General features: G+C 41.8%; 1 protein-coding gene across 3 annotated transcripts in view; it reads left to right on the top strand.

Annotated features, from left to right (window-relative positions):
• The window catches only part of ppp1r12a (protein phosphatase 1, regulatory subunit 12A), a 95,158-nt gene that overhangs the window by 38,807 nt on the left and 41,646 nt on the right, over nucleotides 1–14,705 (top strand). For all 3 annotated transcript variants that reach the window (XM_079494095.1, XM_079494094.1, XM_079494096.1), the window contains exons 4-6: nucleotides 10,931–11,090; nucleotides 13,152–13,296; nucleotides 14,391–14,465. In XM_079494095.1, coding sequence (XP_079350221.1) covers nucleotides 10,931–11,090; nucleotides 13,152–13,296; nucleotides 14,391–14,465 — 380 coding nt within the window. The remainder of the gene's footprint in view (nucleotides 1–10,930; nucleotides 11,091–13,151; nucleotides 13,297–14,390; nucleotides 14,466–14,705) is intronic.

Below are 14,705 nucleotides of genomic sequence, written 5' to 3' on the forward strand. Positions count from 1 at the left end.
ATGCTGCCTCAGCCACAGTGTGGCCAGTTGATTTGATCTGAAAGCACAGCTCAAGACCTACTTCTACACTCTTGCTTTTTTTTTTTTAAATACTGTTTTTATTAGGCATTTTGTATTATGACATAACTTCAGAATATCATCGACAGATAATGAGTAATGAAGTGACATACAATACATAATAAAGGTACATAAATGTGATAAACAAGAAAAAACAAAAAACAGTTAAACAGTGACAAATGTGAACAGACAAACAAAATAAAGACAACAGGACAGACACTCTTGCTCTCAAACTTTCCCAACACGACATTTTTCTTTTTAAATGAGAAAATAAAATAAGAAAAAACACTCCGTTCCTTTTTTTTTTTTTTTTCCTTTCCAATTTTAGATTTTGTTATCTATTGTGTAGGAGGGGTTAGCGTGCACCTATTGAAATAGTCAATGAAGGGTTGCCATGTCTGGTAAAATCTATCTTCACTCCCTCTCAATTCAAACTTTATCTTTTCCAATTGCAAATAGTGCATAACATCTTTCATAAGTGTAGTGTGAGTCGGAACCTGTGCTTGCTTCCAATTCAACAGTATCAGTCTGCGAGCCAGTAGAGTCACATATTTTACCATGTTATATTGGAAAGTAGACAATTTGACCCCGGGGCTTTTAACTCCTAGAACTGCTGTCAGTGGATCCGGGTCAAAAGGTTTTCCAACAATGTCTGACAGTGATTTAAATATACTTTGCCAATATGATGTTAGTTTAGTGCAGTGCCAGAACATATGAGCTAGAGTGGCCGGCGACTGGCCACATCTGTCGCAGGCTGGATTCACATTTGGATACATTCTGTTGAGTTTTTCCTTTTACACTCTTGCTTTTAATTGATTGATTAAATTCCTTGTTATTCATGTCCTCACTGTATTGCATTACTGCTATTATTTTAATGTTTTATGCCTTGCTTTTCTTTTCTTATTTTTTCTCCATTGCTCTGTAAAGCACTTTGAGCTGCATGTCATGAAAGCTGATATACAAATAAAGTTTTATTATTATTTAAGAAAGGTTTCATATTATGATTGTCATGTCAAAACTCTTGATGGATAGCTGAGCATTAGATGCATTGTTGATACATCAGCCTATCTGCATCTGCTGTTTAGTGAAATTGACAGCACACACACACACACACACACACACACACACACACACACACACACACACACACACACACACACAAATATACAAGTATCCCCCATATCATTTACACCCCCCTGTCTGCTTTAGCCAAATTACGATGAACTGGCTACTTTTCAGGATTAAAATTCAAAAGTAGCATAAATGGCAGATATACAAGCTGTATGACGTGTTTTATATCTGCTACTTTTGTACGACACTGTTGTATGGCAAAGTAGGGCATAGCAACGATATGCTAGTCATAGTTCTGAGCAATATGTAGTCGGGTAACGGGGCACTTTGATCCAGAAATCAGGAAAAGGGGGGTACCGAATAAAAAAATCGGTTTGAGAACCAGTGGTCTAGTAGAGGAAGCTGTGGAGTGTAACATGAAGCAGGTCTGGGTGTGTGGTGGAGGTTAGAGACATCTTGAAAGGGGCCGTCTGTGGCTTTGACATCCCCTAACTAACACCGACCCTTCTAACTGCAGTCCCAAGAGCTTTAAATTAAACTCACTGAGCTTGTAGATCTGCTATTTCCAGCATGCAACCAAGCATAAAATGACTTGTCTTTTAGTTCTGCTGGATCTCTTCTCTACTAGTCTCCCCCCCTCCCCCCCAATAACATTTAATCTAGTTATTTGTTGACTAAATTGTCAATATATTTACTCTTAGTTTAGAATTTAATCATTATAGCTTAGTTTTTAATTTCGTTTTTATTCCTCATTGGAAACCGGTAGTTGATGAAATTTTTTCATCATAGTTTTGCTCGACGGAATCAACACTGGCTCTGAGCATCTCTGCCAGTGGCAGTTGTCAGTTGTCACACAGTCTGCCAGGACTCGATACAGTACAGTACACATACTGCCTGGTTCACACAGCAATACTGCCTGGTTCACACAGCAGCAGATACAGTACAGTACACATACTGCCTGGTTCACAGTACAGTACACATACTGCCTGGTTCACACAGCAGCAGATACAGTACAGTACACATACTGCCTGGTTCACAGTACAGTACAGTACAGTACACATACTGCCTGGTTCACAGTACAGTACACATACTGCCTGGTCCACACAGTACAGTACAGTACAGTACAGTACAGTACAGTACAGTACACATACTGCCTGGTTCACACAGCAGTACAGTACACATACTGCCTGGTGTACAGTACAGTACAGTACAGTACAGTACAGTACACGCACTGCCTGGTTTACAGTACAGTACAGTACACATACTGCCTGGTTCACACAGCAGCAGATACAGTACAGTACACATACTGCCTGGTTCACAGTACAGTACAGTACACATACTGCCTGGTTCACAGTACAGTACAGTACACATACTGCCTGGTTCACACAGTACAGTACAGTACAGTACAGTACAGTACACATACTGCCTGGTTCACACAGCAGTACAGTACACATACTGCCTGGTTCACAGTACAGTACAGTACACATACTGCCTGGTTCACAGTACAGTACAGTACACATACTGCCTGGTTCACAGTACAGTACAGTACACATACTGCCTGGTTCACACAGCAGCAGATACAGTACAGTACACATACTGCCTGGTTCACACAGTACAGTACACATACTGCCTGGTTCACACAGCAGCAGATACAGTACACATACTGCCTGGTTCACAGTACAGTACAGTACACATACTGCCTGGTTCACACAGTACAGTACACATACTGCCTGGTTCATACAGTACAGTACACATACTGCCTGGTTCACACAGCAGCATACAGTACAGTACACATACTGCCTGGTTCACAGTACAGTACAGTACACATACTGCCTGGTTCACACAGTACAGTACACATACTGCCTGGTTCATACAGTACAGTACACATACTGCCTGGTTCACACAGCAGCATACAGTACAGTACACATACTGCCTGGTTCACACAGTACAGTACAGTACAGTACAGTACAGTACACATACTGCCTGGTTCACACAGTACAGTACAGTACACATACTGCCTGGTTCACACAGTACAGTACAGTACACATACTGCCTGGTTCACACAGTGCAGTACAGTACACATACTGCCTGGTTCACACAGTACAGTACAGTACACATACACATACTGCCTGGTTCACACAGCAGCATACAGTACAGTACACATACTGCCTGGTTCACACAGTACAGTACAGTACACATACTGCCTGGTTCACACAGTACAGTACAGTACACATACTGCCTGGTTCACACAGTGCAGTACAGTACACATACTGCCTGGTTCACACAGTACAGTACAGTACACATACACATACTGCCTGGTTCACACAGCAGCATACAGTACAGTACACATACTGCCTGGTTCACACAGTACAGTACAGTACACATACTGCCTGGTTCACACAGTACAGTACAGTACACATACTGCCTGGTTCACACAGTACAGTACAGTACACATACTGCCTGGTTCACACAGTACAGTACAGTACACATACTGCCTGGTTCACACAGTACAGTACAGTACACATACTGCCTGGTTCACACAGTACAGTACAGTACACATACTGCCTGGTTCACACAGCAGCATCCGCCATGCAAACTCCCTAACGCTGTCTCCATGCTGACAGATGCACACCCAAAACACGTGTCTGTCCTTTCGTATGCACGTAGAACGAAGGCTTTATAAGCTGAAATATGTTGATAAATCGAGAAGAAACAGACTACTTTTTGTTTATTTCAAGACGATTTATGTTGGTCAATGATGCACCAAAGTACGCATTGTACAGACACTATATTTTGCGCACGGTCATAATTATTCTCCTAGTGTACATGATGACGTGTGCAAGGAACTGGAGGAGAACGCTGCTCATTTTCAACATTAAACTTTGTCATTACTACACCTTAGACCAGTGGTTCCCAAACTGTTTAGCCTGTGACCTAAAAGAGACTTTAGACGTTTGCCCGGGAACTAATGAAAATAGCACAACGCATCGCTTTGCGACACATTGTGAGCTTGTAGATCGGCTTTTTTCACTACTTTTGTATTCTAATTTATGGAATTGTTTATTTTTATTTCTTCATAAAATTACTGAAAATCTTAAATAAATGCATGAATTTTGTTATTAACTCAAGAAAAGGTTTCCTTTTTTTATTAGATAGTTTTTTGAAGATGTTTTAAATGTAAGAAACAAGCCTAGGACTGGAGAATCCAGTGTATGACCTCATACACTAAATGTTATATTCAAGTCACACCGTTTCAGTTTGAAATTAAATTAAATTCGTTTGAGCCTTTTCCGCCAATTCAGCTATATTGTGTACAAGTGCTATCTCTTGTGAAACAGAATGTATAACCATTTGCCATTATGAACTACTAAGAATTTACTTAATATAAATTATTTCACCTGCATTGACGTAAATACCCTTATTTGGACTGATAACGTGGTGACGTTTCTTAATGAAACTGACAATTCTTTTTTTAATTTATATGAAAATGAACAGCATTACCCTTTACAGGCTTTGAGGCGCACCGTGTTGCACACCGAATAATCTGAAATTCGACGATTGGAATATCAGTCAGTCGAAGACCCCTCGGTCAAAATTATTTGATGCAAGCACTTTTTTTTCCAGTTCTTAGACGGAATCCCATTGTGGCACTGATCGATAGTAAATAAAAGAACGCACGTGGAGTAAATTAAGATTTGGGTCCAAGTTCATATTTACGATAGAATATGAAAACCATGCTCTTTTGGCTTAAACATTTTACACACATTGGAAGTCGGTGTGTCTCTTCCTCAGCACTAGGTCAGTCATTAATCATCTGATGCTGGCTACACTAGTGTTGCACTAATTAATGTATACTTTTAAACCAATGTTTACTATGTTTATTAACCAAGTCAAACCTGGTGGTGTTGTTTAGTCCACCACATTTACACAATACAGCTTTCAGTGGTGGAAGAAGTAGTAAGTAAGTAGCCTTGCCGAGCCATGAGGCCCATAGGGCAGGTGCCTATCTCCTGTTTCTGTAGCGTGAGGCAGCTTGATGTAGGCCTACAAGTACACCCCCTGGACATGACGCTAGTATGTCGCAGGGACTTACCCCCAATCCAACCCTTGATGTTGAGTGTTAATTAATGTATACTATTCATTGCTTTAAATGCTCAAAAAGTGTTCATATGGCTCTCTCTCTTTCCCCCAACACGGTCGAGGCAGATGGCCCACCCTAGAGTCTGGGTCTGCCTGACATCTCTTCCAGTTTCTTTGTTTACCACTGTCGCAAAATTGCTTGATCAGGGTGGGGCTGTCGGGTCGCTGCTCAAGGTGTAAAGTCTCTTGAGACACCTACTATTTTGTCATAAAGACCGATTTTATATGTAAAGCCAATTGTCAAATATTCACGTTAAAATCGAGACTTCCATCCCGGGCCTGTAACAGCCCTAGAAAATGGCAGATGTACAAGCATTACAACGCATAGAAATGTATCTGACTTTATGTGAATGTGCTCTTATGAGGTAAACCGATGAGAGAATCCACTGTTGTCTCGACCTCACCACTGCCATGCCAAACAATCGTTGAGTGGTAGCAGGCAGCATTATGTAACAGACTGTTGTGTAACGCTGGTCTGTTGTGGTGTGTGTGTTTGTTTGTGAAGTGATTTTCTCCTCTGCCATTCAGAGACCCTAGCTAGTCATGAGGTTAAACTCGTTAAAGGGTGGCCATGGTTGACCCTCTGTGGCCAGGTCGACCTTCAGATCCTACGCAAAGCTCTGTGTGGATCAGGTGACCAGGCAGGCCTCTGCTCTGGTCACAGTCGTGCACTGAAAATCGGACAATCCTACTTGTGGCTCAGACCCACACTAACCCCTTTTGGCTTTGCTGCCCAGAGGTTAGTGAGGGGGGCATTTGGGCCGGGCTATAGTAGTAGTAGTCAGCAGTTTCCTCTTCAGCTGAGATTAAAGCCATTTTAATTTTGTCCCTATGCTCCTGACTTCCTTAAGAAGCCATGGACTATTGATGTTTCCTTTGAGGATCCTCATGTTTGCTCCGGGGCAGATTCCTTTGGACATTTCATTTTGGCTTTACCAGACCATATGTAGACTTAGCTAGAAGGAAGGGGAAGGAGTGCTGCTGGGTCTTAATCTGCCCTTTTCTGGTCCAATGCATTTTCTGTCTTATTTCTTTTCTCTGCACTGATAGAAAGGGCTGCATTCTCCTGGAAGATCAACTTTGAGCTGCAGGCCAGACTCCTGTTGTTGCCCTAACTAGCTGGCCCCAATCACCAGAGCAGTCTGACTCTGAACTAACCTATTAATCTATTCTGCACACATACTATATTTCCCTTAAATTGACCTGCTAATCAGAGGGCACATCAGGACAGTAAACTTATTTTTCTAACAACTTAAAAATAAATTAAGTGCTTCCACCGTTTGTTTGCCCCTGCCCTTTTGCAAAGTACAAATGGTCCAGAGGAGCTCAGAGTACTAATGCGCCGCTGCGCGTATTGATAAAATTATAAAGATAATTTATCTTCATGCATGGGCTTCAAATGGACAGCGGCTGAGTTGAATCTGTCACTGATTATCCAACTGTCAATGCGTTATACGGACAATGGCTGGTTATTTGATCTGAGTTGTATTTACAACACACAAGGGTGATCGATTGTACAGTTTAAATTTCAGACTAATAACATATTCAATCAGAGTAGAGTACCGAAAGAAGTTTAGGCTAAAATGATTAAACATAAAACTCCTGGGGACTTTATTCCATTTCCTATGCATTCAATTTATCAACATGGCAAATTAACACATGAATGTCATCAATAAATTCGAATAGCATCATCGTCCTTCAGATGTAGGTAGGCTAAATGAAGACTTATTAGCCTAGTTTCTATATTGAAATAAAGCTTGTCTCCTCCTAAATTCTTCCCACGGTTGAAGAACATGGTGTGCAGACAGACAAGCAGCCCTCTGTTTCTGAATTTGTGCAGGAATTGAGCATGGTCCTGTTGGCTGACAGATCTATGTCCTCCCCCGTCCCCGTGGGCTCCTATGTGGTCAGACGTCTGGGTAAAAGTGAACGGCTCCTTCCCTTACCCTGATAGCCAGCGCTCCCTAAAAGACACAAGGCTGTCTCCTTCCTCACTGAGTTCACTCTTGTCTGGTTCACTTTTAACCTTATCCCCTTTAAACCACAATGTGCGATAGCAAGTAGGACTATATTATCGCTGACTAGGAAGACACTTTGCTAAAGGATTTTCAGGCTTCCCTCACCCAGATAAGATCCCCCCCCCCATTTTATTATCCATACTTTGGAACCATTTCTAACTGAACCCGGCTTTTCACCAAAAGCTCAGTCTAACCATTTAATTAAGCTATTATTTGCGCCAGAGACGGGGAGACTGATGTTGACGAATCTACGGGAGGAGGGGGAAAAAAGGAACGTATGCGATCAGCTGAAGCTTTGGCTTCTTCCCCAGAGCACTCGATTCATTGTTTACGTAGTTCAGCACAATCGACACAACAGCTGAGTAGGCAGACAGTCACGCAGGCAGCTCCCAGTGTGTCAGGCCATCTTGCGTTCCACCCAGGTGTCAACAAGACAATACATGTCTGTTCTGGCTGCTGCCATCACACAGTGTATATAGCTTTAGACATACTGACCCATTTAGCCACGAAGAGCCTGTGTATGGGTTTCTCTCCTCCAGGACCTTTGTTGTTTCTTGTTTGCGATTGAATATTGGCATAAAAGCAGCCAAACGGGCCATCATGTGCTCAAGCAGTACCCTCTACTGTTGATAGGTGAAATCGTAGCGGTTTGATGCTTTCTTTTTTGCCTCTGTGCCTTACCACAATAACATCAAAGTAAAGTCAATAAAAATGTATACCTGGACTCGGGGCTCAATTGATGCCAGCGCTTTTTCTGGTGTATTATATATATATGTATATATATATATTTAAAACCGATAATGTTTTCAAGCAACATTGTTGTTATGGTAACCCCCTGTTTAAAACCTATTGTGTCTTGTAATGTTTCTCGTTGAGAAGAGCTGCATTTATAAAGTACAATCAATTACCCCTACTGCTGTTACTCAATTTTCCTTTTGCCTTTGATGTAGTCATGTAGAGTAGACACACAGAAGCCATTATGTCTCATCTCGTTCTGTCCCCTTCTCACAACTGCAGCCAACCAAGCTTGAGCGGCCTACACATGCACTGTTCTCTTGGCCTCGCAGAACAGAGTGACGGCGTAAACGCAGTCATCAAGAAAGCACGTTTATGAGGTGCCGCGACATGTTGTAAATCGTTCTTTTCAGTGCGACACAACACAGGCATAAATCATACTTAAAGTGCAAACAAATCACTTGAAGGGAATCCCGCTTTGTAAAAGACACCAGAGCACTGTTAATTTTTCCAGCATATTTTGATTTAGTCTTAGTCTTTTGAATAACACACATTTAGTCTTTAGTTACATTCTAGTCTTAGTCGACGAAATATACAAATAATTTAGACACAGATTTATAGTTTTAATATGAAACCTGTCTCATTTAATTTTTTAGTATCAAATGAAAAATAAATTCATTTCTTTATTTTTCAGTCAGTTGGTACTAAAACATTCATGTACATGACCTTGATCTTATGGCCTGCTCTCCTGAAAAGGTATGCAGTGCAGACTGCAGATATGACATTCATTCAAGGCAAGCTGATCTAAAATGTTCTTTAAAAATAGATCCACGGAACGCTTAACTCTGAAGTCTGAACAAATGAACAAGTGGTTGTCTAAATACAGCAAGTACAATACGTCCGTTAGTACAACTGCTAGGGCTAGGCTACAATGCCTTAGTCACTAAGGCATTGTAGCCTAGCCCTAGCAGTTTTACTACACACTAAGGCTTAGTGTGTAGTACAAAATCTCTGCTCTTAGCATCGAGACACAAATATAGTATTCAATATCACAAACAAAACAATGCTATGGTGAGCATCCGACTGACACTGTCTGCTACTCTGATTATTCTGTACAACAAAATCAATACGTTTTGAAAATAACAGATAAGTGGAGTGCCATTCTCAATTCTCAAATGTAAAATAAAAAAATGTATTGGCTGTAATGCCATTGCACACACGGATTAAAAAACATACTACTGTACTTATGTCAAAGTAATTCAACCAAAAAAATCAGACCCGTCTGAAGTGAGTACTGTACTTGTGCTGTACGTACCCAGGGACGTCCCTGGGTCGTACAGACCCAGGGACGTCCCTGGGTCGTACAGACCCAGGGACCCAGCCAGGGACAGACTTGCACCATTCAAAAAAAATTAAAAATACAATGTTCATTAGACTTAGTCTTATGATTTAGTCTTAGTCTTTTGAAAACACACATTTAGTCTTTAGACCCATTTAGTCTTCTGAAATTCTTTAGTCTTAGTCTAGTCGACTAAATATCAAAAACCTTAGTCGACTTAATTGTCTTAGTATTAAGCCCTAACCACACCAAATGGTCACCATGCAACTGCTTGGGTCCAAACGGTTGCAAGGAGTTAACGATAAAACCGCCTCGACCCTTTGGTGTTGTTTGGGCCATTGAATTCTATGCGTTGAATCACTAGGGTCAACGTGGGTCAACGTGCAACAAGACGTATCACACCGCAGGGACAACGCTTTGGTGTTATGGCTTTAGTCGACAAAATTAACACTGCACCAGAGAAATGAATACTTCATCTTTGTTCCGTCTGTTATGCTTCCCCATTCCACGTAGCTTTGTTGTTCTTTAGTTCCTATCTATTTCTGTTTCTGCTCCTATGCACAGCTTTGTGTGTATGTCTGTCTGTTTGAGCACAGAATGTGATGATATGATTGGCTGATGTATGATGACGTTCTCAATTCATACGTCAGACCACAGCTGATCAGGCTATATAAGACCTTGCACCACTCAGTTCACACGGGTGTGATTTTTTCTTTGTATTCACTACTCATTGGAAAGTCAAACTAATTCATAAGTGACAATGTTACAATTTAATACTGTATATCACTGCGTTTTGCTTCACATAAGATTGTAAACTATCCCTAATTCTATATCTGGTAGCCCTTTCTCTTTGCAGTATTGTACAATTTATGGAACTCAAAAATACACCCATCTTACATACATGTTACTTCTCATACCGTTATCTCTGTGATTGTGCTTTGAAAGGTCACATTAAACGGGGTCAAAGTTGACATTAATTTAAACTTTGAGCACAGTGGCACATGTGTAAAATTGCCATGCACTGCCCATGGTTGCACTGCCCCAAGGTTCAACATCACCGCTTCCTCTGTAGGAAAACAATAGCTCAGCCGCCACACAGCCATGATTGCCGGCGATCACGTTATATGCATTTCATGTATATATTCAGCTCAATGTGTAGGAGGAGTCTAGGGTGCTCGGGTGGCGCAGCGGTAAGGTGCCTGCCCGCCACCACGGAGGTTGCAAGTTTGAGTCCACCGTGGTGCATCTGGCTTTGTCCAGCGGGTGTTCGGGTGTTGAGGGACGCCAGGTGGGAGGAGGGAGGGTCATAATAGTCTGGGGCGGCTCTTGTCAGCAGGAAGTGTTGGGTGGAGAGGAGTAGGACGGAGGCTCTATGTCCTCCCGGTGGGGGATCCTCGCTGGTAGTCGGTAGGACACAACCACAGTGACGACACAGAAGTGTGTGTGTGTGTGTGTGTGGGGAGGAATCAATTGGCTTAACGGCTAAATTGGGGAGAAAGAGAAAAAAAATAAACTTGTAATTATCCAGCAGCATGATGGACTAACCTGCCTCTCTCTTCTTCTCTACCAGGGGTGGATATCGAAGCTGCCCGGAAGGAGGAAGAGCGGATCATGCTGAGAGACGCCCGGCAATGGCTCAACAGCGGTCAGATCCAAGATGTCCGGCACATCAAGTCAGGAGGAACCGCACTCCACGTCGCTGCCGCCAAGGGATACGTTGAAGTTTTAAAGTAAGCATGCATATCTCTAACATTTATGGTGCCGCCAAATCATTCACAATAAAGGCGCTAGATTGCCAAGCACATGAGGGAGATTTTATTCTGAAAACGCCCATCTTCCCTTTCCCCCAAAAACCGGGAAGCGAAATCTTCCATTACATCGCGTCTGATCTCTGATCTCTCTTTAGAGGCATTAATATTGTACCCGAGTTGCACGACGAAGTCAGAAATTAGTCCAGAACATCGTTGTTATGATCAATCACGTGGAGGCAGCATAGATTCAGAGAAAATAGGTTTTTTTTTGTCAGGCCGTAATCAAGGAAGTAATGGGTGCGCGTGCACCCAAAGTGGTCGGGAGGGGCTGAGCAAGGCGCTGCCTAGCAATGGCTGCTTCCAAAAAATTGCAATTTCGTTTTATATCGATAAATACCTTAGCACCCCGCGGTTTCATTTGATAAGACGTGTGTGGACTGTGGACCTCCTGGGCACCAGAAGTGTTAAGTGCAGTTCATCTACAGTATGAGGTTGTATGGACATCACTGACTGGCAAAACATAACGGCCAAGTTCTGAATCAGGGGGTTGTGTAATATGGCAGTAAACAGTGGATCATTGTAAGACTACCGATTGTTAAGACTTTCCTCTCTGTCACACTAAAGGGGTCTTTTGTAGCCAAGGCAGCGCTAAGGCTTGCCATTGGTTTGCTTCTTGTTTGCTAATCAAAAACATGTCTCGGTCTCTGGCCTGTCAGAGCACTGTGTTGAGGCATTGTCTCTATGAAGAGTTAATGCGGCCACTCTGCTGCAAGGGAAGGCTCTGCGGCTCCCATGTCCATCTGGTCTGGGAAGCCTGCCAATACAGCTCTATACTACTGCCACAGATAGTGCTAGGATCGCTAATGTGGATCACAGCTTCCATACGATGAAGACAATGGGTCAGAATGTCTCACCAGTACATTTTACTGGCAGCGATGGCGCTTCTCTAAACATTTGCTGAGCTCATTGTGTCTCTGCTGAGGGGTGACTAAGCTTTTAAGTTTATTTAATTGTGTCTGTTTTTGTTTACTTTGCCTCAATTCTGAGGTATTTGCACTTACCATACTTGGGTATTTCTAATACTTTTACTTCTGCTCCACTACATCTGGGATCCAAACATTGTCCTTTTACTCGACAACATTTATTTGAAAACTTTAGTTACTAGTTACTTTGTAGATTTTGATTATTATTTAAATTATAATATATTGTATTTTATTATTATTGTATTTAAAACATACATTAACCACTTCAGCCCTATTGAAAATAGCCAATCTGCTATTTTCTAAATATGTTTTTCAGTTGTGAAATGGGACATTCGGCATAATGAGCACTTTTACTTTTGATACTTGAAGTACATTTTGATGCCAATACGTTTGTACTTTTACTCAAGTACACATTGAATTCCGGACTTTCACTTGGTAACAGAGTACTTCTCACTACATTGCACTATACTGATACTTTTACTTAAGTACAGTATCTCATCAATCTGGACTGAGGCTACCAGGCTTTGCTGTGGTGCACTTCTTCTAAATGTGTGGACATTTGGCAGCAACATAGAAAACTAGAAAAGCAGTTCCTGCAGAAACTGCGTGGGCTCGCTGAAAACCCGCAATGCATACGATGTACACTAGTAGAAAATTCCCTGATCCAGTGATGATGGATGGTGACATATTCACTGCCACCCCAGGAAGCGGCAGAGGTTTGAATGCGTTGTTATAGCAACCACAGATAGCACCTCTGTGTGAAACTAGAAAGATCTGACCCTTCCTCATGCAAAAACCTTGCAAAAATTGGCAAATACAAGCATAAATAACTGCATAAAGCTGAACATGTTGAAGTTTGAACTAGATTTCTAGCACAAAGTATGTGGAAGTAGATGCCAAAAAAAGTGGCCCAATAGACTGTAGACAACTATTGTGTGTGCTAGCTGGAGCGAGCCCACAAATATTAAATCCCAGTCCATGGGAACCAAATGTATTAATTCATTCTCATGAAGGCTATTTTTATTTTATTTCTCCCTCTTCACTCCTTTCCGTGCAGGCTTTTAATCCAAGCAGAATATGATGTAAATATTAAGGACTACGACGGCTGGACACCGCTCCACGCAGCGGCACACTGGGGCAAAGAGGAGGCCTGCAGGATACTGGTGGACAACATGTGTGACATGGACCTCATCAATAAAGTGGTGAGTGCCCTCCCTCCTTTCGGGCAGATTCACACTATGGTCCCGGGTGCGCACTTGGGACCACATGGCAGATGTTGTGGTAGTGTGAATACTGTGTACCGTCCCCCGGAGCGGTTCACCCAACCATTCCCGGGACCACATGGAGGTAGTCTCAGGACCGATTGAAGTGTACTCGGATACGGATCGATGCAATGTGAAAGCATTGAATTCAGTTGAATGAACAACTGTGTACTCGGGTACGGAAGAATCAAGGCCAATGTGAATCATGGCCAACGGGGACCAGGCAATCGTATTCGGGAACAGTTTGAATCAAACGGACTCAGTGTGAATCTGCCCTTACAACCTGGGATAAGCTGCACATCCATCATGTAGTAGCTGGGCTCCTACAAGTAGCATAGCAGTATCTACAGTGTAGATGAAGTTTAAAGTTACAATGGGTTTGTACAGGAAGGGCAGCTATTAGCTAATATGAAATATCTAAATACTGAATCAAGCAACTTAAATACTGTCTGGGGTGTTTCACAAGACTGATTAGAGGACAAATTGACATTGTGAAAGTGAAATATCCTTTTTAAAGGATATTTTACAATGTGCCTCTTACGTTATCTGACACATTATACCTGGACTTGCAGAAAATTCAGGTTAAAACAAATTGCTGTTAGCTGGAATGATAAAGTTTCCAATTTGCTAGCGTGTTGTAAAAAACATCTACTAAACCAATTATTAAACACATTTGTAGGCTCTACAGTATGGAGTAAACTGACACATTTGGGAAATTACACAAATGATAGCAAATAAGCACCTCATCAAACTAGCTCTTGAACCTAGATTCTGAATCTGCAGGTATGATGCACTGTATATAGGCCTAAAATCACTAACCTTTAAATGAGACTTAAAAATGACAGACTAAAGCAGAACAAGCAACAGAAGTGCCTTATATAATGTGCACTTTTTCTTGTACCATTGTACCGTTCGGTTTTGAATTGTTCATATCGTATCTCTAATCTGTTACCCAGCCCCCAAGTGTGTATTTTATTATTTTCTAAGGGTGTTTCCTAGAATAGCATGTTTTGTTGTTTGTTTCCCCCTCTCAGGGTCAGACAGCTTTAGACGTTTCAGACGAAGATGTTCTGGGCTACCTGGAGGAACTCCAGAAGAAACAGAACCTGGTGGGTTTCTCTCTGTGCTCATTGTGTACAGCTACACATTACATACGTAACACCAGTGTTGATTTTGTCGACTAATACATAAAAATGATCGTCGACTACCTTTTTTCGCTGACGAATGGAAATTAAATGAAAACTAAGCTATGATGACTAAGACTAAATATATTGACAATTTCGTCAACAAATAAAAGCTAGACTAAAATGTTAGGAAGGGACTAGTGGACAAGAGATAGAGCCCTAGCT

The sequence above is a fragment of the Electrona antarctica genome (assembly GCF_951216825.1).
Source record: "Electrona antarctica genome assembly, chromosome: 23".
Classification (NCBI taxonomy): domain Eukaryota; kingdom Metazoa; phylum Chordata; class Actinopteri; order Myctophiformes; family Myctophidae; genus Electrona; species Electrona antarctica.